A 25,014-nucleotide genomic window follows, 5' to 3' on the forward strand; every position below is an offset into this window, starting at 1 on the left:
AGCTTCATTGTGCCCAAGGCCAAGGCCAGTTATTTTGGCACCTGAGGAAGAAAACCCCACGAGCAATTAGTTAATTGTTAGGTAACTAACAATTTGCTGCCTTTCTGTGAGACCAGTGTATAGGACTTGCCCTAAGGCTAGACCCTGTGTGATGTTAGTGATGGTACCCGTCCTTCTGTTTTCCACCTGGATGTAGGTTTCATTCCTATCTGTCCCTTGTTGATGTCGCATCTGGTCAGCAACTTCCTGCGCCCTTTGTCCAGCGCAGGAGAAGAACGTTAGAAACACTGTAGTCAGCATGACTAAATTCACGAGTGCTGTCCAATGTTCTGGGTGTAGACTAAGCTCAGATTCCAAAGGCAAACAACCTCGCCAGCCTTATGTCTCGACAGCAGTAGGTGCTCTCTAGTTTGAAGGCAGCAGATGGGACTCATTCCCCTACGAACGGTGTCTCTGGCTGGGCTGCTTATGCTGCCCAGGAATGACAGGATGCAATGCCAGGATGCAGCGGAATGCTTTCCAGGGGCCTAACCAGCAGGCAGATGAGGTTGCTGGCTCAGGTGTGAGACAAGAGATGGGGAGGAAGCACAGGCTGCCAGCATCTGCTTATACCTGCTTGGTTAACAAAGGCCTTGCCTTAAGGTCACATGAGGACCCGGGAGGCAGAGTCCTTGCTGATTTCCAGCGGTGGAGCATCTGCTTTGCATGTAGAAGGTTCAACCCACAGCATCTTCGGCTAGGACTAGGACAGACACCTGCTTTTGAAACCCTGGAGAGCCACTGCCAGTAAGAGTAGACAGCACTAGATGGACCGATGGTTTGACTTGGTATAAGGCAGCTTCCTGTCTCCTAGCCTAACCTACCCCATCACCACCCCTCTTTTCTCCCCCTCCCTTTAGGGTTCTGCTGAGTCCTACACCAGTCGGCCCTCTGATTCCGATGTGTCTTTGGAGGAAGATCGCGAGGCCTTGCGCAAGGAGGCAGAACGCCAAGCCCTAGCACAGCTGGAGAAGGCAAAGGTAAAGTAACCTCAAGCATCCTAGAGAAATTGCAGGGTAGGGTGGGGGAGACGGTTTTCGTAATGCAGCCTGCTGGGGAAAGCTATCTGGCATCAGGATCTGATTCAAGAGCAGAGTCCCATTGAGATCCATGTGAGAGTCTGTGGGGAGCAGCTCATCCCGATGGCCCATCCTCCAGCACGTGAGAGAGGAAGGGAGGGGGTGAGTTTTGTCCCTGCCAAGGAAACAACCCATCGCAGCCTGCACCTGCAAGGAGGGAATGCCATGGATGCGACCCTGCCTGACTCAGCAGTGGGTGGTCTTGCTGCCTCTGTGGACTTCAGGTCTTCCACCCTTCCACTCTGCCACCCTCCCTCATTTTAATTTTTGCTTTATTTCTGTGGGTTGTTTCTTCCTGTAGCTTCCTGCCACGCCTACAGCGTAGTTGGCCTCCTTTCCAGGTGTTCTCCAGGGACATGTCCCTTCCACGGGTGGTCACAGCGGGTGAACGATTTGTTAAGGCTAGTTTCGTAATGCTGACTCTTGCCCACACTGCCTTAGGTTAATTAAACAAGCTGGCTGTTACCAATCCTTGCAATTTAAGGGAGGGAAACATTAACCACAACGATGCCCAGCAAGTTTAGGAAGCCTCAGTGGGATCAGTTAACCGACTTTTGGGCTCAGTGTTCATGCACACACAAACCAGGGCTACAAATTGATTTCAGTTGCTCCATATTTTGCTTCGACTAGTTGGCTGTCTGCCTCTGTGCTTTTGAGCTCGGTAGGCCTCTACCTCTGAGCCCCTGGCAGCAAAATATCCCTGCAGGAGAGCTTCCATCAAAATGCTAAAGGGATTATTGAGCTAAGGATTCTGGATACGGATTCTGTATTCTGGATACAGTGCCAGCAGTGGGAGGAGCTGGAGCCAGCAGTGAGTAGGGCCAGAGCCAAAACCTAAAGTGGACAGAGCCCCTCCTTTCCTGCCCCCTCTTCCTCCCCCATCCACCAAGTTGCAAGGAGAAGGACAGATAATTCTTTTTTCCAGAGGTCTACATGAATTCTTACAGAAGTTTCTCTTTCGTCCTTCCATTGCTGCATCTATTTCAGCTTTCTTCTCATCATCCCGCCTTCCTTCTATTCCTTGGGCTCCCACTACCTGCATGAAATCACTCTATCCATTTGAATGGCGCACAGGAACAAACTGGCAGCTAGTGCTGCTCTTTCACAGTGGTGTGATAGGCTCTAGCCTCAGTGAATAGCCTTGGCAATTCTATTATCAGTTAAAATTTCCAAATCCTCTCCATAGTCAAGCCCATGCAGTGTGCATTGTAGTGGTCCAGCTTGGGTGCTGTTAGAGCATGGATTACTGCAGCCAGAAGCAATCTCTCTCTCTCTCTCGGGTGGCAGCTGGATCACCAGCCAGAGCTGGTGAATGAAGCTGTGTGTTGTGGATGCCACTTGGACACCAAACAGCAGAACTGGATTGAAAATGATTTTGAAGCCATGCACATGCTCTTTAAGCGGGTCATGTGAGCAAGGGGGGGGGAGAGCCATACATAAAGGCGCCCCTCGCCCCCTCCTTCGAGAGACTCTGGGTCCCGCTCTCCACTCCTGCAGAACAGCAGGTGGGTCAATGCCAGGAGTGGAAAATGGATGCCAGGTAATGGAGATCGTGAAGGAGAGCGTGTTGATATTATGACACAATAGCCGGCATGCATTAAAATGGGCAGGCCAAGTTACACAAAATCACTTTGGTCAAATGAAGCATTCAAATGGCTAAAATATGCTTAATCTAGCAATCAGAGACCTCAATCTCTGTTGTGTATCTTGCATGTGACAGGACCAAGCAAGGCATCTCCCCCCCCCTCTGTTTGTTTGTTTGTTTGTTTGTCATTCTCTTGCCCATCCCAGCTTTCTGTTTCTGCAGAAACTCCAGTGTGACACATGGGTGGCACCTTGTTCCATAGGTACAACTGATAACAGAGCATTCCAGGCAAACGTCAGCTTGTTTTGATGAATGGCCCCAAGGAGACTTCTGTTTTTAAATTTTGTTTTACTGTCTTCAATATCCCATCTTCTCTCCAAGGAGCTCAGGGCAGTGTATGTGGTTCTTCCCCTCTTATCCTACACTAAATGTGGGAAGGGCTGTGACTCAGTGGGCCAAGTGGGAATCATAGAGTTGGAAGGGATCCCGGGGGTCATCTGGTCTGTGGCTGGCATGCAGAAACTCCTAGATTCGGTTCTAGGTATCTGCAGGCAGGACTGAGAAGGACTTATGCCTGAAACCTGGAGGGTCACTGGTGAGCAATACTGAACTTGGGGAAGCAATGGGATAACTTTATAAATGGTATCTTCCTCTGCTTTTCCTGACAACAACCTTGTGGTGTGAAATCCGATGGAGAGATGGTGACTGGCCCATTGAACATCATGGCTGAGTGAAGATTTGAACCCATGTGTTTTTGGCACTAGGCTACAACTCCAACCACCGTACCACCCTGGCTTTCAGACTGCCACATGGCTACTCTCTCACCATGTTCTTCACAACTGGCTCAAGCCCATCGATGCCCATAAATCGCAGGCTGGCCAGGCACCCGCAAATTCATTTGGCTAATGGGCATGGTAACATTTTATCACTCCAGGAGGCAGAAGAGGGAAGAGGAAGCTTGAGTCGTGCTCTCGATTGAAGAAAACTGGCCTCAGGAAGCAATGCCGCAAAGGCCAGGGGGCTCTGCTGCGGGTTGGCAGGGCCCCAGTCCTCCTTTCAGCACACTCTGTTATGTACCCTACAGGTGTCTTGCTCTGGCTTGCCTTCCTAAGGTTGCATGTTTCTGCAGCAGGTGCCACAACCGCAGAAAATTGCCCAGAGGCAGCTCAAGAAAATCCATTCATCCATCAAGTCTTCACTTAAAACACGGACTGGAAGCCGAGATGTGGGGCCTTAACCCTTGGATATGGGAGAGAGATATGGATGGGTTATTGAAGAATGGGAAGCAAGAGGGAGTTTGCAAATCAAAGGAATTGTTATAAGTGCCTCCCCACAAACGCATATACCCCAAACCAAGCATCCACTGCAGCCTCTTCTGTGCTTCTTTCAGGCCTCATTTCAGTAGGGAGGACGGAGGCCCTATGGATGCCAACAAATACCTCTGCAGGTGCCACGTTGGTGACCTCTGCCTAGTTAAAACAGAGTGCACATAGCACATTTTGGGCTGTTCCTACATCTTTAAGAAAGGACTAGGATTTATCGATTGAAATCCAAACAGAGTATGAGAGCAGAGACTCTCGGGTTTGTCCCCTGGTTGTGGGAGGGGGATTGTTGGGATCTGGTTATTTAAAGAGTCATGGGGAAGGAAGGCAGAATCCCAAAGTGTAAGGGGGCCATCCCCTGTGCAGTATTTCAACCTTGTGGGGATTCGCAGCTGGTCTAGCCAGCATTTCCCACTTGCCTGGGCCAGCAGGGGAAGTGGTGGTGGGGAGGTCCTGCCATTTCTGCCCTAATTACACAAGCCATCCTTCCCTTCCCTGGAGCAGCAATTCCCGCTTTCACGGCAGCCCTGGGACTTTGACGGATGCAATTAGCTAATTAAGCCTCCCAATCCGCCCCCCCTTTCCTTACTGGCTCTTGGCGCAGCCTGTTGCCGCAGCAGCCCTCACAATCAGGATGCCTGAGGTGTTTTGACCGCTGGGATCTGGTCCAAACTCCTTGCTGCCAGGATGATCTGGGAGGGAGTGGCTGGCACCCAGAACATCCCTAGCTCTCCGACTCTGGGCTTTCAGCCAGCAAGTCTCATCCTTTGCCTTCATCAGCAGGTCTCGGAGCTATCTGTTGACTAGGCTCGGGTTAACTGTGGGGCCTGGGGTTGGGGGGGGCAATTCTGCCTTGCTGCTTCAGGTGGAATTCATGCCAGGAGTGGCTGCTTGCTTTCCCACCTCCTTCTCCTTGACAGTGAGATACACAGAGCATAAAATCAGCCATTCCAGAAAAAAAGGCCCCTGGCCTACCTTGGACGTTGGTGTGGCTTTTCCTCTTTGTTTTGCATCATTAGGAAAGTAGGGAGCTGCTTTATACTGAGTCAGACCAATGGTCCATTTTGCTCTGTGATGCTGGCAGTGACTCTCCAAGCCTGCCTGGAAATGCTTGGGGTTGAACCTGGGGCTGCATTGCAGGGGGTTGGACTAGATGACCCTTGGGGTCCCTTCCAACTCGACAATTCTATGATTCTATGACCTTCTGAAGGCAAAGCAGAAGCTGTGCCACTGAGCTTTATATGTTGCTATTTTGAATCATGTCTGGTGCTTCTGCTTGCCATCAGGAAGAACGAGATGCTATTCTGAGCATTGGAGCCCCAGTTTCGAACTTCTGGCGATTTCATTCAGTCACTCTTCTGTGTACAGATGTGTCAATATAGGCATGCATTGGCCCATTGGCTTGAAAGCGTTTGTTCGTAGCCAGAAGGGTCAAGAAGAACACATTCATTGATGCCTCCCTCCCCTTGCTTAGGTAAAGAAGGGTGTTTTTCCCTTTACTGATCTGTTAAAAAGGCAGCAAAGTGCATTGGGGGTTTTTTTTGTACCTGGAAATAAATTAAGCAAGTCGCTTTTTCTTTGTTGGAAAAGGGCTTTTGATGGGGCACAATTCACCTGTTTCCCCCCTGCTTTGCTAAAATGCTTCTGTATTTTTGTTTTGCAGACCAAACCAGTGGCATTTGCTGTGAGGACAAACGTGGGCTACAATCCATCTCCCAATGACGATGTGCCGGTCCAAGGCCTGTCTATTTCCTTTGAACCCAAAGACTTCCTTCATATCAAAGAGGTACAATGTGTCACCCAGGACCTTGGTCTCCTGTCCCCCACCCCATTACTCTTTAAGTTGTGCAGCAGCTGGGCAAGAAAGGGGCTGTGAGAGGCTCTCTTGAGCACCTCCCTTCTCTGCATGGGGTCCAAATGTGCGAGCGACAGTGAGGGGTGATCTGTTGGGGCAAGCTGGCGGTCCAGCCACTCACACATGCACACCCACAAGCTACAGCCTCATCTCTCCATGCCCGCTTTGGGTGTCTCACGCTTTGGATGTTTTGCCCCCTGCACTCCAGAAATACAACAATGACTGGTGGATCGGACGCCTGGTCAAAGAAGGCTGCGAGGTTGGCTTCATCCCCAGCCCCGTCAAGCTGGAGAACATGCGGATGCTGCAGGAGCAAAAGATGAGGCAGCACCGACTCAGCTCCAGGTGGGTTGGGATGAAGTGGGATGCAGGAGGAGGAGGCTGCTGAGCCACCTAGAATCCACTGCATACAGGGTCCCACATTCAGCCCCTGCCATCTTCAGGGAAAGGCTGTCTTGTAGCAGGGCTGAAAAACTCTCTTCCTAAAAAGCTCCTTGGTTTCTACCAGGCATGCTTGGCAATACCTGCCAGGATGGACTTTAGGCCACATTCACACCATACATTTACAGCACTGGGAAATGGATTCCCCCCCCCCCAATTATTCTGGGAGCTGTGGTTTGTGAAGGGTGCTGAGAGTTGTTGGAAGGCCCCTTTATTCCACTTCCAGAGCTACAGTTTGCACAGATTTATTAATCAGTTCCTCTTCCCAGGGAGCTCTGGGAATTGTAGATCTGGGAGAGGAAAAGGAGGCCTCCTAACAACTCTCAGCACCCTTAACAAACTGCAGCTCCCAGGTAGCGTCCTTGCATAGCCAACCTTCCTCCACAATCAAGAGAGCTAGCAACTTGCTTTCATCAAAACAAAAGAATTCCGAGGACTTTATCTACATTGACCTTAAGAGATTTTGTGTTAGAGTGAATAGATGTCTGTCAATTTCAGACCATCTTTCCTCTGGAGGCCTGTGGCTGTTTTCTGAAACGTCCTCTCCAGAGTAAAACTACAATGAAACGGACATGCATCCCACTAGTCTCACACACCCTGACCCTGACTGCAAAATGTGGATCTTGAAATCCATGTGGAAGTCTCTCTAAGTGGATGCCTGATCCTTGACCTAGCCTTGTCTGTCCGTTGAAGACAAATGGGAGGCCAACTCTGCCTTAGCCTCCATGCAATTTACACCAGTTCAACCCTATTTCATTCTTGTAGTCCCCATGGCTAATGCCAATTCATTCTGTGTAGTGTCTAAGAGATGGGACACTTGGCAGCTGAGCTAATCTGAAACTAGAGCGCAGATCTGTAGTGAAAGTCCACTGTGTTAATGGGGCAGAATGCCATGTTGATGGATGTATATCCAAGGACTATGAAGTCTTACAGAAGTTTACTTTTTTTGCAAGTGAAAAGGTGCTGAGCTTGGACTCAGAGGCTCTTCCCCCTTGCCACAGCTCTTCCCCACCCCAAAACCTCTTCCTGTTCCCCTGCTTCACTTTAATGGCTCTTCTGTCTTGCAGTAAATCAGGAGACAACTCCACCTCCAGCCTGGGAGATGTGGTGACTGGCCCCCGGAGACCCACCCCGCCTGCCACTGGTAAGGCTACTCACGCCCAACAGAGAACGGCATAACTGCCACCACCATCCCAGATGGATACTTTCCCATCTTTCTGTGGGACGAGGCGTGTTTGAAGCATCTGAAGGGCATTGCTCACCTGCACCTGCAACAGAAAGAGGTGGTTGTGTCAGACTCTTCCAATTCATCCTGTAGATGGCGGTGTCCTATTTGAATCCTCTCCCCCCCCCCTTTTTTTTTAATCCTTGCTGATCAAAAACTAATGCAGCGGGGAGAGGAGGTTCCAGTCCAGCCTGCTCCCTGCTGTGCTAGTTCCTCCCCCCCCCCCCACTGTTGCAAGGAAATATTTTTTAACTTGGGAGGATTTTCAAAAACAAAACACAGGATCCCCACATCTACAGTCTGAAGCGGTACAATCCACACCATCGGTTCAGGGCTCTACCACTTTAATTCGTGTACAGACAAGGCCTAAATTCTGTCCTAGTAGCCACATGGCAGGCTTCTCATTGCCTAATTGCTGCCTCCTTCTCCCCCGTATGCTCATATACTGTGGAAATTTGGAGTTTTCCATTCCATTCCATTCCATTTATTTATTTATTTATTTATTTATTTATTTATGTATGTATGTTCCTCTTCTGGATACACGAATCAGTTTATTTCTTTTGTTTCTGGTTGTTGCTCCTCATTTGTTTTTCTCACCCTATTCCATTAGTGCTTTTCATTCTTTGGTTGTTGTTGTTGTTGCATTTTCCCCCTGTTTTTTTTTCTTCCCCCTTTCCTCCCCTACCTTTTATCTCCTTCCTCCCTCACCCTCCATCCTCCTCCCAGGTACCTTGGACATGACTAACTTAGCTTATGACCCAGACGCCCTTGACTTAGAGGAGGAGGAGGAGGCCACCGAGGAGAACCAACGAACCCCTAAGACTAGTGTTAGCAGCGTCACCACGCCCCCCTCCACCACCAAGCGCCGCCCCTTCTTTAAGAAGGTAATGGTGCCCCCTCTTGCCTCGCACCTGCTTGCTGTGCCATCCTAAGTATGCCTGCCTGTGTGTGTAGGCTTGTTTCTGCCCAGAGATTGAGCGCTTTCGTGCAAATGATGGGGGTGATAGGAGTGGCATGTTCTGGAAGTGGGTTTGTGGTCCTGATCTCCCATTGGCGGAGAGCATAAGCTGGGGGGGATGCACATTCAGAGCCGATTTGCTGCATATTACGAGGAAAAGACCAACGTGTACTACGGTTATAAAGTGTATACCCGATTGTGTTTGTCACCTGCCTGAGCATACAAAAGGCGTGTTTCAGAAGGGTATGTTCCAGTGATCACACATTCTCCATCCTTGTATGAGTTAAAAGATGCATTGGCAACCAACTCATACCCTCACTTGGGCTTTGGTGGAAGATGTGTCCGATATAATGTGCTTCCTTTCCCCTCTCCCCCCTGGCCTTACGCATCCTGAGAAATCTAGTAATTGAACAGTGATCCCTCCGTCCCCTGGGAAGGATAATAATGTAATGCTCTAGTAATCCTCTTCATCCAGAAATGAGTGTGGGCAGGATTCCTGCATTGCATTGGGTTGGACCTTCCAACTCTACAATTCTATGATTCTCCCATTTCTTTTTCCCAGTGTAAACCCTTGAAAGTCACAGGTCCCAATCCCCCCCCATGGGAAACATGCAAGTGGTATGTTCCATGTGTCCCTCCCATGTGTGGGTACTAGGAATGCTCCACTTCTATAATCCATTCTCCTCACCTGTGGAAATTATAGCAATGGAACGTTCCAGCATGGGAGCGAAGTGAGTGAAATAGTCAAGCCATTTCCCTTCGCTTGGACGTAGGACTGCAGCGCCCCATAAGAAAGCATGAATATGGGATGTTCCAGTGGCTTTCACATAAGAGGGGCATTCCTCCTGGTGACCCACCCTTGCCCTGTAAATTCCATCCAGGGTTGGCATTTGCCTCCACAGGCCCTTCTTTTCCTCCTTGCGGATCAAATAGTGGGAGGAAGTTGTCCGGAGGAAGGCTGGTTGCTAAGCAACCTCAGGCTTCAAGATGGGAATCCCCAGAGGGCCGGACTGTATTTTACACTAGGAGCCCAAGGGTGCTTTGCAGCAGAGAAGGGAGTGCTTTCCCTGCCAGCCACCTTACACCTGAAACTTCCCTCCGCAGAGTTGCATGGATCTGAAATACAGGTGGATGGGAAGAAGTTTGTCTGGGTGGAGGGGAGCTTTGAGTGTAAAGTGGCTGGCTGCAAAAGTACCAGGGCCTCTCTTCAGCACCACTTCTTCCCTGAAGAGTGCCTCCTTCCTGACAGCTCCCTGCGATGCCAAAAGGAGCCACCAGGCCAATCATGTTGCCCGCGGTGGCTCTGGCCAATGTGTCATTTGGGTTTTGAGAGGTTCATGGGCATGCCACCATGAGCCACGTCTGTCCACCAGGGTGGGCCAGGACAGCATGGAGGAAAAGGACGCAATTCTAAATCAAGGCAAGGTTGTTCCCTGCCCAAGCTCTGAAAAGCCGCCACCTTTCTGCTTTTCTCAGCACTAGTTTTCTCTCTCTCTCTTGTGCCTTGCCTGTGCTTCCGCTGGAGTGAGCTGTCAGTAACACGCATGCCTTGTTTGTTTTCTCTTGCCTGTCTCTCCTTTCCCCTCCCCTGTGTCCCCACCCCGCCCATTAATGGCGATCACTGGACATAGCCAAGCAGAAGCAGAAATCGGTAAGTAAGCTTACGAAATAATCAGACGAGATGACAGCGGTGGTGGCTCCCTGTGGGCCCTGCCTAATCCCAGCGGGCTTTCCCCCTGCGAAGTTGGCAACTGTGAGGAAGCTGAACATGAAACCCCAAAGTTTGTGTGTGAGATTTGCTCCCCCCCCCGCCCCCGCCCGATACAGGCCCCTGTTTCTTTAAGGTAAGCTCAAAAGCAAACCTTGGTTGCAGCTGCACGAAGGTCTTCTTCTGTTAGGTCCATCTTGAATGTCCAGGCTAGTGTTGGTGTCGGATCTGGAAGGCTGAGATCCCTCAGCAACCCTTCTTCCTGCCACCCACAACTCAGCTTTCCTCCCCCATGCCCACAAAATGAAGGTGCTGTCTCCCCTTTAGAAGAATCGCTGAAATTGCCAGGCTTCCAAAAAACAGTGGTGCCTGCAGCGCTGATGTAGCCTGGATCTGGAGCAAGTCTAATGTCTTCTTCTCTCTCCTTTCTTCTCAGGCGGAGCATGTGCCACCTTATGACGTGGTTCCTTCCATGCGGCCCATCATTCTTGTAGGCCCATCCTTGAAAGGGTATGAGGTGAGGCATTTAGAGAGTTCATGGGGAGAGAGTTAGGGCATGCATAGAAAGTAGGGCTGAGGGGCCATGTGCTTTCTAAGAGAATTGGGCAAGGGGAGCCAAGAGGGCTGCCATAGATTGGCAAGTGTCCTCATCTCCCAGTCCATCATTCAAGCCCTGTCCAGGATATCTGCCTGGCAACAGGACTGACATGTCCTGAGTTGCTGTGGCTCCTCCCAATTCTGTTCCTTTGAGCTTACCTCCTACAGGTCATCCCTCCTATCTCGGCCACCAGTGCCCTCTCATTGATTGGCTCCTCACTCTGTTCTTAGTAATCGTCTGGGTCTCTCTGCCAATGGGTGGGCATCCAGCTGTGACTTTAACACCTACGAGTCTGAAGTGGTGGAAATAGGTAGGGAAGCTTGGGGGTGGGCCTCCATTTTGATGAGCCTTTACCAAGAACTAGCACAAGCAAGATGCACCCTGATTTCTTCCCCGCCCACGTTTATGCATGTGACTCTTTCGATTTCTGACTTTTCTTCTTCTCCTCCTCGTCTCTGTCTTTCTGCCCAATCCCAACCCCCTTTACCTTCCCAGGTGACGGACATGATGCAGAAAGCTTTGTTTGATTTTCTGAAACGCCGATTCGATGGCAGGTGTGAGCAGAAGCCTTGGGGACGGGTGGGGATCTAATATCTTCCATTTGTTCTGTGATCCTTGTATCAAGATCCTGGTGCTGGAGTTACCATAGGGGAAACCTGAATGAAGAGCACAGGAAATGGAAGGGGGGGGCAGATTTTCTGCCTCCCACAATAAGTTTTATGCCATCCCCATTAGCATTGGTCCATTTCCAAATGCTTCTTCCCCATTTCCTGGACACGAAGACCAGAAACTTTTGCTAAGGTGCTCCAGTTTTTGTGAATACACAGCTAGATCCAATTGCCTTAAAAACAAAAACAAAAAAGCTGTTTTCCTAGTTCATGAAGTTGTAGGGCACTTCCAGACTGTTGCTATTCAGTCACACACCCTCAAATTCAGGCTGAGCAATTATAGTTGTTTGGGAGGTCTCATGCAACAACCCCACCTTCCCAAAAGATCAGATATGCTGCGATAAGGAAAGTGAGGGGGAATGCACTGCACAGTGTGGGGTGACACTTGCTTTGATGCAGCGTCATCTAACCTCCCCACAAGCAAATTGGAATAAATGCTTGATAGACAGGAAGCATCCTTAAAAACCTGAGGTTTTGGGGGGGTTGTTAAGTGGACACTAAAAGGACTTTCACTAGTACTGTAGGTAGTTAAGACTCCCTGTGTTGTAGCACAGCGACAAGGATGAAAGAGTCCTGGTAATCAGGGATGCCTGTGGGGAATGACCTTTGCCCCCTTGAGCCTCTACTCCTGTCCTTCACAGAATATCTATCACACGTGTGACAGCTGATATCTCCTTGGCCAAGCGCTCGGTCCTCAACAACCCCAGCAAACACACCATCATCGAACGCTCCAGCACCCGCTCTAGCCTGGGTAAGGCTGCGCTGAGACCTTGGGAGAAAAGCTTGGCTCTTTGCCATCTCTTGGCAACATTTTCTCCCAAGGCCTTTCCCGCGTGGGAAGAGGGAGGCAAAAAGGGTGACTTTGCCTTTGTGATTGCATGGCACCTAACACCTTGCACGGCACCCGTTTTCAAAAGCTTTTCTTAGCCTGCCTTTCCTCTGATCTGTATCAGCCAGGAGCAGCTTTTCCTGGATTCCTCTGGGTTTCCCATAATGCTTTGCGGCAACGCCCCTTCTCTCCCTGTCCCCGGCAGAACTCCTCTTACCCAGTCATGAACTTATTTATATATGTACGTATTTGTAAGCCACGCTGTGGTATAAAATACCACGCAGCGCTGTGCACGTCAACCACATCAGTAAGAGATGGTTGGCAGGGAACGTCAGGTTTGAAAAGCCCGTCTGAATAACACTGTTTTTAGAAGATACTGCTCCCGCCAAACCTCTCTTTCCAAGGAGTTCCACAGGGAGCGCCTGTCATACTTAAATACTTGCCTCTTAGTAAAGACCAGCCAGCAGTGGCATAGCGTGGAGAGGGTGGCTAAATTTCTGAGGGGGCACAACCAGGTGCCCCAACAGGCTACCTCACTGAGGCTGGAACCACACCCAGGCCAGGCCTTCAAGGCTGGGGCAGCACCTCCTTCTCCTCATGGCCAGGTGAAGGGATACCTGGACGTGCCCTGCTCCTGGACTGGCTGAAAGGGTGGGAGGGCACCAGTGCCGCCCACTGAGGAGGAAGGAAGAGGAAGGTGGGAAAGCACTGCTGGAGACTCCCTTGGTTAGACACTGACAGCTTCCCAGTCCACCAGGGCGTCCCAACACTTGCCTCACCCTGGGTGCCGGCAACCCATGCTATGCCCCTGACAGCCAGATCTCAGGGGCAGGTGGGACCAACAAAACTGCCCCATTAGAAGGAAGACCTCCGCGATCTTCTTGAGCTGAGCACCAGGGCTGTTTCCGGATCATGAAATATCTGTATCCTGGGTTGGAGAAGGACACACTTGGGTGTGCTTGTGAGAGTCTCTCCCCCACCCCACCCCCGCATCATAATGCATAGTGTGGAAACTGTTCCCAAAAGTCCAGGTTTTGGTGTCAGAAGTGTTGTCCGCATTCGAGTTCATCGTGGGATATGTTGCCATCTTGTCTAAACCTACCTCCGTGCATGGGGCAAGGGGAGGGGAAACAGGACGCTCCTTAATTAATACCTCAGCTGCCTTCTCTGTTTTCAGTCCCCCCCCCCCCGCTATGGCATCAAACTTTGGGGGTTCTTTTTTCTTTTTTCTTGCTCCCCAACAAATCCAACTCACTCTTCTCTTTTTTTCCCCCCTCCTCCCCCGCTTCCCACAATTTTCTTTCCCCTGTGTCTGTGCCTCCTCTTCCTTTCTCTGCTCCTGATACAGATGTCTTGGGTACGTAACCTTTAGCCCCCGCAAGCTCTCGGTTGCCCCCCCCCTCCAGTGCAAATTTAACTAGCTTTAACTTCCCCCTCCGCAGAATGGGAAAGATGTTTTGTTGAAATGGAAAAAAAGATCGAAAACAGCTTTTCCTTCTGGGAGAGGAGGGGGAGGGGGAATTTCAAAAACACAGAACAAAAGCGCACCTACGCTTTGGCTTCACCCAAAAGCGATAAGGTTTTTTTTGTTTGTTTTGAAATTCGCCCTCGTGTTTGGGAAGTGAAAAAATGGTGAGTCACCACCGTCTTAGTGTTCTCACTATCTTTTCAATTGCTAGACTCTTTACCAGAGTATTTTTTAAACCTGAACTTAAAATGTGGAGTTGCTGTGGGGGGTGGGGGGTGGGCGGGTGAATCGGAATATTATAAATGAAAATAAGTAAATAACGTTTCTTGCTGGGGGAAATTGCTCAGGGACTGAAAAAGGAGAGGGGACTGTTTTTTGTTCTGCTACAGCCTAGTTAAGAAATTTGGCTAAGCAATCTCAGAGCCCATTGATGTTAATGAGAACAGAACTACAGGACAGTCCTATACATGTCTACTTGGAAGGCAAGACCTACTGATTTCAGTGCGACTTACTCCCAGGTATGCAAGTATAGGATGGCAGCCTAAATCACATATCGGCTCCTCATTGGAACCCATGAGATATTCAAAATTCTGGGCTTTGGCTGGATCATGCCCCACTTTTAACGTGAAAGTAACTAAACTTTGCAATTTATTGCATGGTTTCTTACTGGAGAAAAAGTGAGGGGCACTCAGCACAGTCCATTGAAAGGAACTTATTGTTTATCTTTCCTCAAGATAGTTCTCTCCCTTTTGATCCTCATAACTGTCCTGTGAGGTCGGCAAGACTGAAAGAGAAAGGGACTGGCCCAAGGGATTTGAATTTGGGTCTCTCCAGTCTGACACCCTGACCACTACGCCACACTGGATCTCATGCTGGGACCTGCAGGGCCACATCCCCAAGAACACAAGATGCTCCTGGGCAGCCATAAGAAGCCCACATCCAGCGTCCCACATGCAGAGCAGCTAGTGGACAACCCAAAGTAGCACCCAAAGTACTTGCAGGCAATCTTTGGGGGGGGGGCAGAGCAAGGAGATCTTTGTCTGCCAGCCAGCCACTTTACGCATGCCTGAAGTAGAAAATCAAAATGGCATCTGCACAGCACACACACACATACTTTCACTTAAGGAACAACCCATGGGGATGTTTTCCTACACAATCCCCATTGAAATGAATAGGTGCTGCGCAGTTCCTGTTCATTTCATTGGCTCTTGCACAGGGGAACGGAATGCGTTCTCCAGGCCAGAAATTTGCCTCCCTTTTAACCGTGCCCAAAATCTTGCGGCCTCCACCTCCCCTTGCTTTGCCATAGTGCTGCCAAGAATCAAATGCAGATCTGTGGACGGGGCTGACTGTTGACTATTCAGGAGCCCAAGGAATGGTTTTCTGTCCGCGAGGACAGAAGAGTTGACCTGCACATTTTTTTTTTCACAACTGCAACATTTTGCAACCTGTAGCGTCTTAACCTGCAAGTGAGAATAATGAATAATGGCAAAATCTGCGCAGGCTGCAGAAGTAGAGCCTTTAATGCTAAACAGATCTGGAACAGCAAAAGGGAGGTATGAATGATGCTGCAGTTTCTTTGCATAGCGATGTTGACCATGTCTTCCTTTTCCCTGCCACTTGGCTTGCCCTCTGCCTCCATAGCTGAAGTGCAGAGTGAGATTGAGCGCATCTTTGAGCTGGCCCGCACCCTGCAGCTGGTAGCCCTGGATGCAGATACCATCAATCACCCGGCTCAACTGTCCAAGACTTCATTAGCGCCAATTATCGTCTATATCAAGATATCCTCCCCCAAGGTGAGCAGCCTTTGTCTTTTCTTCCTCCTAACGGCGCCGGTATTAGGGAAGAGGTTGGCAGAGGATCTTAACTATTTTAGTGTCAGATCTTATTCAGAACTCAATAGGAGTGAGGGTAAGAACAGCAGATTAGAACGTACCATGTCCGAAGGCAGGGCCGGCTCAAGGCGTTTTGCTGCCTGAGGCGAAGGACAAGATGGCACCTCCCCCAAGTCATGCACAGAAGCCAATTGGACTGGCAGTTTTATGTTACTCCAATACTGGTGAAAGTATACTTCCTCAGCACTTGAGGGCAGCAGAATAATGTAGGGGGCATAAGGCACATCACATGGCACTCATAGCTCTGGCCACACACCCCTCCTCAGCATCTGCGCCTGAGGCTGCTGCTTCACTCTGCCTCCTTGTAGGGCCGACCCTGTCCAAAGGCTTGTATGTGTAGCTACAGGAATGCCAAGCTAAACAGATCCATCGTTCATTTACCTTGTGGGCTAAAAATGTGAGTTTGCACTGAGCATACATTTATGAGTGCAAAATCCATAGTTTGGGAGGGGGCTCCCTGCCACACTTCAGATGTGCTTCAAATGCATATTTGAGTGTGTGGTATAAAATACCAGACTCTGGGGTTTGGGGGGTGGGGCTCTTTTTCTTTTTAAGAAAAAGGCAGACACTGCTAAAAGGCAGACAAGTGCCAAACATACATGAATATCATGTATTAGGTAAAGGGACACTGAGCTGTGCCCCTTCCCCTCTGCAAAAATCCTGGAATTGTTAATTGTTCTATGAGGAAAAATATGTAAATCAACCATCAAAAGATCCAGATTTCATGAGAGTTGAAGAACAGCCAGCATTTGTATGCTTCCTTCCTGCCTGTCATTTAGTTACGTATGTCCTGTTCTTGCAATCGCATTTTCAAAGTTATTTTTGCCGCTATGAGAGATAGAACTTTTAAGGCTGCGTGAGTTACCCACCTTGGACTCCTTCCTTCCAGCCTGATTATTAGGCAGAGTGAGGCAGCTGCCTCAGGCTGCTAAGTGTCATGAAATGGTAATGAATTGTCATTCATCATTGTTGTGTTTTTTACTGCCAGGGGAGGGGGTGGTTCTGTTTCAGGTGCCAAGCAACTTGGCTAACATTGAGGTGCGATGCATTTGGATTTGGGGGTGGGAGGGAGGGAGGGTTTTGCCTACTTCTTGGGTTGATTTGATCCTGTGGGTGACAAGTCTCACTGTGTTCATGAAGGCTTCCTCCCCAGTAAGGATTGTACACCCTAAAATGTTTCCTGAGGCTTAATCCTTGTTAGGCTAGCTGCAGTGATGTGGCGGACTAGGGACAGGAGCACCCTTGGGGCAGGGCCCTCCTCCTTTCCAGTCCTGTTCCCGGCCTCCTTGGGCACCCTAACATCTCTTCTCTCCCTCTCCCCCAATGTCTTTACCCAACAGGTGCTGCAGAGACTGGTGAAATCGAGAGGCAAATCCCAAGCCAAGCACCTGAATGTGCAGATGGTGGCATCGGACAAATTGGCGCAGTGCCCCCCTGTGAGTCCTGTGGTACATCTCCCTCATGCTCTTTTCCAGCCCACTTCAAGCTGGTGCCCTCCTGACTACACCTCCCATCAGCCCCTGCTGGTGCAAACCCCTGGTCATTTGACACACACACACACACACACACACACACACACACCAATACAAGCACTTGCGCTGCCTTCCGAAAGCCGGGTAAAGGAGGTGCTGAGCTTTGGGAAGAAGGCATGAGGGCTCTGACTAGGTCTTAGAGTCCTCCCTCCTCCTTCCCAAAGCCTAGTTAGTGCTTTCCTGGCTTTGGTAAGGGGGTGGGAGGGTGCCAGGACCCTGCCCATAGCCTTGCATCTCCTTCCCTAAGCCTGGTGCCTCTCTCAGCTAAGTTTGGGAAGGCAATGCAAGGGCTGGGGGGGGGGGTGTCAAATTTTGGCCTCATTCCCCTCTCCCACATGACAAGGCACTGTGCTGCCTGCGGGTTCCATGTCAAAGTACTCTTGCGGCCCACCTGGTATGAAAAGTTGGCCTGCCCTGATCTAGCTCCATATTGTCTACACTGATGGCAGTGGCTGTCCAGGGTTTCAGACAGGGAGTCCTATCTGGAGATGCCGGGAATTGAACCTGGGGTCGTCTGCATGAAAGGCAGGTGCTCTACCAATAACCCTTGGCCCTTTCCCAAAATTGTGGTACAACAACATCTGGAGGGCCACAGGTTCCCTACCCTTGATTTAAGTAGATGCCACACAGTCATTATGCCAGCCCACTAGCGACTACCATTGCAACCCTATCCAACCCATGCCTCCACTCCTGGTCCCCTGCCCCTATCATTCTGCACTCACAGGGCTGAATCCTTCCCATTCCCCACCCTCCCTGTCTCTGCAGGAGATGTTTGACATTATCTTGGATGAGAACCAGTTGGAAGATGCCTGCGAACACCTGTCCGAGTACCTCGAAGCCTATTGGAAGGCCACGCACCCTCCCAGCAGCAACCCGCCCAATCCGCTGCTGACCCGCACCATGGCGACGGCTGCCTTGGCTGCCAGCCCCGCCCCGGTCTCCAACCTCCAGGTACAAGTGCTGACCTCGCTCAAGCGCAACCTGGGGTTCTGGGGAGCGAGGGGCAGCCTGGACCAGGGGCTGAGCGGAGCTGTCCGGGTGGAGGAGCACGAGCTGTAGCTTTCGGGGAAACCCGAGATAGTTGTTCAGAAATGAAGAAACGAGCACAGGGAAGCCTTGCTAATGAGGGCTCCCCCTTACCTACAAAGGACTTGTCGGTGCTGCTGTTCAGTCAAGGCGATCTCTCTCTTTCGCCTCCCTGCCCCTTCTCCGAAGCTGTCCTGCTAAAGTATACACACAAACACCCCCCTCCCTCGCAATCTGACTTTGATTAAAGGATGACCTCGGCGAGTCACCAGCACATCTCTCTCACCCTAAACCCCCCTGTCTCTTATCTTTCGAGCAATGCTTCCTGGGGACATCAGAGAAGCGTCTCAGCTAGGAAAAGTGGGTTTGTCATTTAGGGCAGGTTCTGTGGGCTGCTCTGAGCCAGATCTAAAATGGCATCACAAAGGAAGGATTTTCCTCCACCTGCGCATGGGAAAGAAGTCAGTCGGCTTTCCAGTGTGCTATGTGAATGCAGAGCCTGGTTTTCAGCAGGGGCAGGTCCATTATGCTGCCGAGTTGGCCTCAAAGACCTGTTTTGGCCCTGCACGTAGTGCCCCCCCCATCTGCCACACATTATTTGTTCCATTCTCGTAACACACGGTGAATTTCAGCAACTGCTTCCCAATCCACTTTTCTAACAAGCAGTGATTTCCGGTCACCAAGTTGCTGGAACCCACTGGACTAAAGGGGTCTGTAAGGTCACGGGGTTTGTACAGGGCCCCACTTTGGATAATCTGGCAGGAGCACCAAGTCTATGACCTTATGGATCCCTTCACAATAACCATGGCCTGCTGAGTTTCTGCCTCAGTTCTGAGTGACAGGAAGTCATGTTTCTTGGGAGGCTGGGGAGCAGTTGTGGCTGCAGTAGATCGCATTGGTGATTACACCTCATCAAGATAACCTTGTCCGCTTGATTCCCATGGCTTCAGTGCAAAGCATTTACTGGCAGGCAAAACCATATTGTCAGAATCTCACCGCCAGATCTGGGTGACTTTTTACAATGACGGTGCCCCACATCGTTGCCTAAGCCTTGACCAAGTCAAGGACTGATTGCCAAGCATAGCAAGCTGAACAGAGCTCTATCAAACTCATCTCTCTTGTGAGCTAAAAAGAAGAAGAAGAAGTTTGCATTGAGCAGAAATAGATTTATCACTGCAGAATCCACTTTTTTGCTTGGGTGGCGTGATGCCTGCCCATCGTTCAAATGTGAATTTGGACATGCTTCAAATGCATGTTTGGGTGTATGATGGGAAACCCCATGCTGTTTGTGTTGTGTCACCTTTTTAAAAAGAAAAGGGCAAACTCTGAAGTGGTTAAACAGAAGTGACCACCATTCCCCCAAAGGTGTTTAGCTATCAATAAGTTTACCACCTTCACATCTGGCTCCCAGTGCTGTTTTATTGCATGGCGTGGTAAGTGACTGCTGTTGCTGCTGCTGCTTTTACATATAAATAACAACAGGTGGTCCAGCTGATCAGCACAGGTGGTTCTGTATGTGTTCTGTGTGATGCTAACTCTCTATCTTCTTATGTCTTAACTAACTGATGAGTTCTCAAACAGGGTGATGATGAGCCTCTCTCTAAGATGGTGCAAAGCAGTTAACCATGGGAAGCCCCAATTTCTCTATAACCTTGGAGGAGGCGAAGGGGTAGATTGAGATGCAAGTTGCCACCTCTTGAAACCATATTTTGCTGCAGGGATGGGGAACCTGATGTTGTTGGACTCCAAATCCCATCAGCCGCAGCCAGCACAGCCAGTGGCCAGGGATGATGGGAGTTGTAGTCCAGCAACATCTGGAGAGCCCCAGGCTCCCCATCCCTGCTCTGTTTTATACATTGTGCTCTGCACCACGCATAGAATGCCATGTCCAAAGAGTAATTTCAGACAAAGGTAGGGATGGGGAAGACATTCAGTTCAATTCGCATTTGAAGCCAAAACCTTAAGAAATTGCACTTTCCGAAACAATTCGAGAACCGAAACACAGCCAGCCTTCAAGATTCACACTTGCACAATTTGGCAATGCAGTCCTGCACTTGAACAAAGATTGCAAATATGTGTGCATTAGGGGGACACGTGCACAATATATTAGTGAAAATAACACAGTAAAATGCATTCTGTTAGGAGAAATTGCTTACAACGATGTGTCCATTAATCTAAACTCAGTACAAAAAAAAGGTTTATTAGGAGAAATTTGCACCAACCTGTTGGAGAAGTTTTAGGAGGATTTTTTATAAAAACAATCTTCAAATGGCTGTAGAAATGTAGAGATCTGAATCTGAGATGGGGAAAAGTGAGGAGCTGAAACCAATGGATCTTTCCATCCCCATCTGCGAGGGGGTCTAAAATCCATGTGTTTTTGTTCTTGATCTGCTTAACTCCCAGGTCCAGAAAAATCACCTGTCTTTGCAGGGGAAATTTCCCCTTAGATTTCATGAGGTTTGCCAGGCCAGAGTTTGAGAGCCCCTTGTGCTAACCTGTTTGGGGGCGCTGCAGCTGCTGCTGCTGCTGTGTCGTGGCTGCACTAACTCTTGTCTCCTCTCTCCCTTTCTCATGCATGGTGTGTGGTGAATGCCTCTTTCCAGCAGGGACCCTACTTAGTGCATGGGGAGGAGCCGCTCGACCCAGAGCACACCAGCCTGCACGACTATTCGGGGCAGCTGGCTGGGCATGGCCAGATCCGCGCCGCGCCGCCCCCCTCCCACTTTGCCGCCCGGGGCCTTTCCCGCCAGGACACCTTTGATTCGGAGACGCAGGGCAGCCGCGACTCTGCGTACACTGACCCGGCGGATTCCTGCATGGACATCGAGACCGACCCCTACGAGGAGCCGGAGCCTCGCCGCGCCCACTGCCTGGGCCACCGCCGCCTCCAGGGGTCCTGGGAACCCGAGGAGCCAGAGCAGCAGCAGAGCCACCTCCGGGGGCACCGCCACCCCCAGCGCCAGGGCTCCTGGGAGGCCGAGGAGCCCGACCGGCAAAACCACAACCGGTCTCTCCGCGGGCACGGCAAGGGGCGGGAGCGCTATTGCCAGAGCGAGGAGGAGGAGGGCTTGCGCCGCAACCACAACGACGTAGAGGACTGGGCGCGAGACGCCTATATCCGCTAAGGCCCTGAGGGGCAGGGCTTTTATCCGCTGAGGGAGAGGCTTCTTCCCACGCAGAGCCTTGGGGACAGGAGCTGTCTTCAGTTGCCTGACACCCGGGGGTAGGTCCAGCCTCTCCGGAGGATTGTCCTTCACCCACCAAGCGGTTTGTGGGCAGGCATATAGCGTTTGGGCCTCAGAAGCAGCGCCATCGCTGGCCGGGTCTGTGCGTGAACTCCCTTTCCTCGCCACCCTTCTCTGGGGACACCCTCCACCCCCCCACCTGCCCCTCTGCCTTGCCATTTGTGCCAACAACCTCTTGGACCACCCTCGTCCTGCCAGCCAGCCAGCCAGCACTGCCTGGCCTTTTCCCTCAAGGTCACAAACAATCACATATACCTTAAATAACGAAAGCTCCCCTCTCTCCTCAGAGGCCCCCTCGGGACCTGGAGAGGGAGAGGGCCAGTCTCCACTGGTGCCTGGAATCACCCCAACACTTGGGGGGCAGCTGAGGTGGACCAGCTGACCGTGTGCTTGCTGGCTGCCCCTCCTGAGATCCTGCGTGCCTCGCCCCATGCAAGGCCAAACTGCTCCCAAAGGAAGAATCCGGCCCTCTCCCCTCTATAGGTTTACACCATCATAGACCTCTTTCTTTGCCTGTCTCGTGGTGCTTTCCCGGCCCAACCGCTGGGGTGCGGGTGGGTGGGGTGGAGGAGAGGCAAGGGGAAGAGTAAAAACCATCTCCTAGTTTTCTGTCATAGGATCAGCTTCTCTGCCAGATCCTCTCCAGTGCCTACGAAAGAGAAATCCAACCCCGGCCACCTTAAGCTCTCCAGTCCAACCCATCCTCCAGTGCCTCAGCTCACGACCCTCTTGGATGTATGTCACCTGCTGGGCAGATCCTGGGCATGCAGGGTGTGTGCATGTGTGTGTGTTGTTGTGTGCCGCGCTTGGCAGGGAGAAAGGCTCCGGACTGTCCGTGTTCATAACCAGCTGTGGTTTTGCTCTTAACGCTGAGTTTGGAGACCTCTTTCCAGCACGTGTGATAGCTTGGTTGGCCTGGGGTGTTTCGCAGGTGAAAAGTAGAAAGGTATTGCCACCATTCTGAAACCAGAGAGGTGAAGTGATCCTTCCTGGCTAAAAATGGCCGCCTGCTTACATTTGCTGAAGGTGTGCTGCCTTCTCTCACAGCAGAAAACTGAATCCATCCCACTGTTGCCTCTTCCTTTCGGAGGGTTGTCGTTGGGTTAGAATTTCCCTTTCCATCAAGACTCGGGGAAACCAGCCTGTCTCTGTCTTGCAAAATCAGACTCCTCGGGAGTTTTGCCAGTGTGTGTCAAGGGGAGCCAGTAGCAATTGCTGCTGTGCGTGGTTCTTGTATTATCTGCAGTTCAAGCACATGGCTTCCACTGGAAAGAAATGAACGGTGGGATGGATGGAGTGGGCCGCACAGCCGTTAAGTGCAGTCCTTGACCTGCCACCACTGACCCCTCCTGTGCCTGCTTTGGAGCTCGGGACCAAGTGGATCTGCGGAGGCTGTGGGTGGCCTTCAGCCTAGAGATTTTGTCCCTCCTTCTATAAACCCCAGAGGGGAAATAATAGCTGTGGTTGCTTCTCCAAATGTCAGCAGTACCCAGTAGGTTCCAGCTTACCCAGGCTCAGCTTTTGGGCTCTGCTCTTGTGCCAAAATCTGCCCTTAGGTGCAAAGGCCACACTTTTGAAGGCTGACCCTTCACCCTTGCTCAGAATGTAACTGACACCCTTGACATCTGAATGCAACACACTTCTGGAGTTTGCCTTTGTTTTCCAGACATCTGACAACTACGTTCCACCTTCTCTTGAGGCTGCTAAGATAGGGTTTCGGGTAACTGGGGTGCTTTTTATTTTTGTTTCTTTAGCGATGTACATTTTATTCGTGGCATAATTCCCACAAGGCTCCCTGACCCAACTGAAGCCCATCCTCTGTTTCCATCATCCCCTTCTTCCCCTGTGTGGTTTGTAGCTCACACACTGGGTGCCCCAGTCTCCGTTAAAACAGCACTGCTGACTTCAGCATGAATGTAAAATTATTTGAGGTGAAGAATCTGGAAACTTGATTGTAAGGCAGAAAATAGCATGTGAAACATGGCCTTAGATCAGCCCTTCAGGCCTTACCTGGGCTAAAGCTCTATAGAGCTTGGCATATTCAGCTAAGTGGGAGAAAAAGACGCTTAATGTGGCCTATGACCTAATCTACAAGTGCACCTGACAGGAACATATGAGCGATGTAAAAATAAAAAAAGGCAAGGTACAAGACTAATTGCTAATGAGAAGTGCAGGTTGGAAATTGGAAACCTTGCTGGCTTGGGGTGGAGCCTGCCCTTGCTGCCAGGAGGACAGTGGACTTGATATCTTCCTGTTCTTTTTCAGCTACAGTGAATCCATCCCCTTCCCCAAAAAATAAATTTGTAATTCCCACAGACATTGCCAGATAATGTTGGTTCTACTGTTGGGGGTGGGGGCGATATTCTGTTAGGGTTGCTGGTATTGTTCCCATATTTTAAGCTGCTGTCCCTTATCCCAGAGCCTTGTACATCCACCGCACTTTAATGGACATCCTTTATATCAAACGCCGCAGTTCAAAGCGTTGCTTGTTTTCGAAATATTGACCTGGGAGCCTTGGAAGTCCTTTGTGTGTTGAGACATAAAAGACCTTGGAGACAGGAATAGAACACCTGAGTTCCTTAGGTCCAACTTAGCTATAGGTTGTTTCGTTTTGTGCCACGACCAGGGGATTTAAAATACAAAAGGACAAAAGTGGACCTGGTACACCTTCAAGTTTGCTTCTACAGTGGATTTCACGTGTCTTTCTCTCTCCCCTGCTGTTTTTAAGAGATACAAATTCACAAGGTCAAGTGCTCTCTACACAACGTTCTCCCCCCCTGAAACTCAGCCTTTCTTGTTAGGCGAGAGTTGTAAAAGACCAGCAAAGAAAAATATGGCAAAGAGGATTTGAACAATGAGAAAAGTGAATTTGTTGCTTAACAAGTTAATTTAAGAGAGTTTATTTTATATTATTTATTCTTAGCATTGTTCCGTGGGATAGGGATTCCTCGGCCAAACTTGAATTCTTTGTAGTAAATAGCTTCACCAGAAACCCTTATAACTGGAGGTACGGCATAAAGTGGGGAGGCATTTTCAAGAATGTGCTACTGAGTTTTCAGATAATGAAGCATGACCAGTCCCATCCCCTGGCTTATATTTGCATCCCTCTGATTTATTCTCCACTTTGGGTTGTTTTGTTGTTTAATTTGGGGGGTTGGGGGTAGAGAAGGCTATTGGATATAGAGAATAAATTCTGCCATGTCTCTGCCTCGCCATTATTACAATTGATTTTTCAGTGCTCCAATGACCCAGCCCCATTACCATGGGAATAAAAGTATTTTATAAAACGCACTTTGACATTTTTATTGAGATGTGGAAGAACAAAAAAATGCACGCACACAAACACAGCCCCCAAAGGAGGGAGTGCTGGGGTGTTATTTCAAATATCCAGACCTTTCCCTGTGTGAAAAAGATACCTTGCACAGAAAAGCAACCTGTACATCTGTAAACATGTGGAACCAGCAACGTGAGTATTTTGAGGGTACTGATGCGTCAAGAAATCCAAGCTGCTACACAGCAATCCCCCGGAAGGGTGGCTGTT

The 25,014-nt window shown here is 50.1% G+C and overlaps 1 protein-coding gene across 7 annotated transcripts in view; it reads left to right on the top strand.

Moving 5' to 3' along the window:
• The window catches only part of CACNB1 (calcium voltage-gated channel auxiliary subunit beta 1), a 46,423-nt gene extending 21,659 nt beyond the window's left edge, over positions 1-24,764 (top strand). For 4 of the 7 annotated variants that reach the window (XM_083410976.1, XM_083410974.1, XM_083410977.1 and 1 more), the window contains 12 exons: positions 900-1,019; positions 5,689-5,811; positions 6,089-6,225; positions 7,389-7,465; positions 8,273-8,430; positions 10,649-10,729; positions 11,306-11,364; positions 12,120-12,229; positions 15,420-15,571; positions 17,011-17,106; positions 17,968-18,153; positions 20,835-24,764. In XM_083410976.1, coding sequence (XP_083267102.1) covers positions 900-1,019; positions 5,689-5,811; positions 6,089-6,225; positions 7,389-7,465; positions 8,273-8,430; positions 10,649-10,729; positions 11,306-11,364; positions 12,120-12,229; positions 15,420-15,571; positions 17,011-17,106; positions 17,968-18,153; positions 20,835-21,353 — 1,818 coding nt within the window. In that variant the 3' untranslated portion in view covers positions 21,354-24,764. Of the gene's footprint in view, positions 1-899; positions 1,020-5,688; positions 5,812-6,088; positions 6,226-7,388; positions 7,466-8,272; positions 8,431-10,135; positions 10,156-10,648; positions 10,730-11,305; positions 11,365-12,119; positions 12,230-15,419; positions 15,572-17,010; positions 17,107-17,967; positions 19,631-20,834 lie in introns of those variants that run through there. The other 3 variants (XM_083410979.1, XM_083410975.1, XM_083410980.1) reach the window with 2 other exon arrangements.
• The last annotated feature ends 250 nt before the right edge of the window (positions 24,765-25,014 follow it).

The sequence above is a fragment of the Podarcis tiliguerta genome (genome assembly GCF_965153285.1).
Source record: "Podarcis tiliguerta genome assembly, chromosome: 13".
In the NCBI taxonomy this organism is placed as follows: Eukaryota; Metazoa; Chordata; class Lepidosauria; order Squamata; family Lacertidae; genus Podarcis; species Podarcis tiliguerta.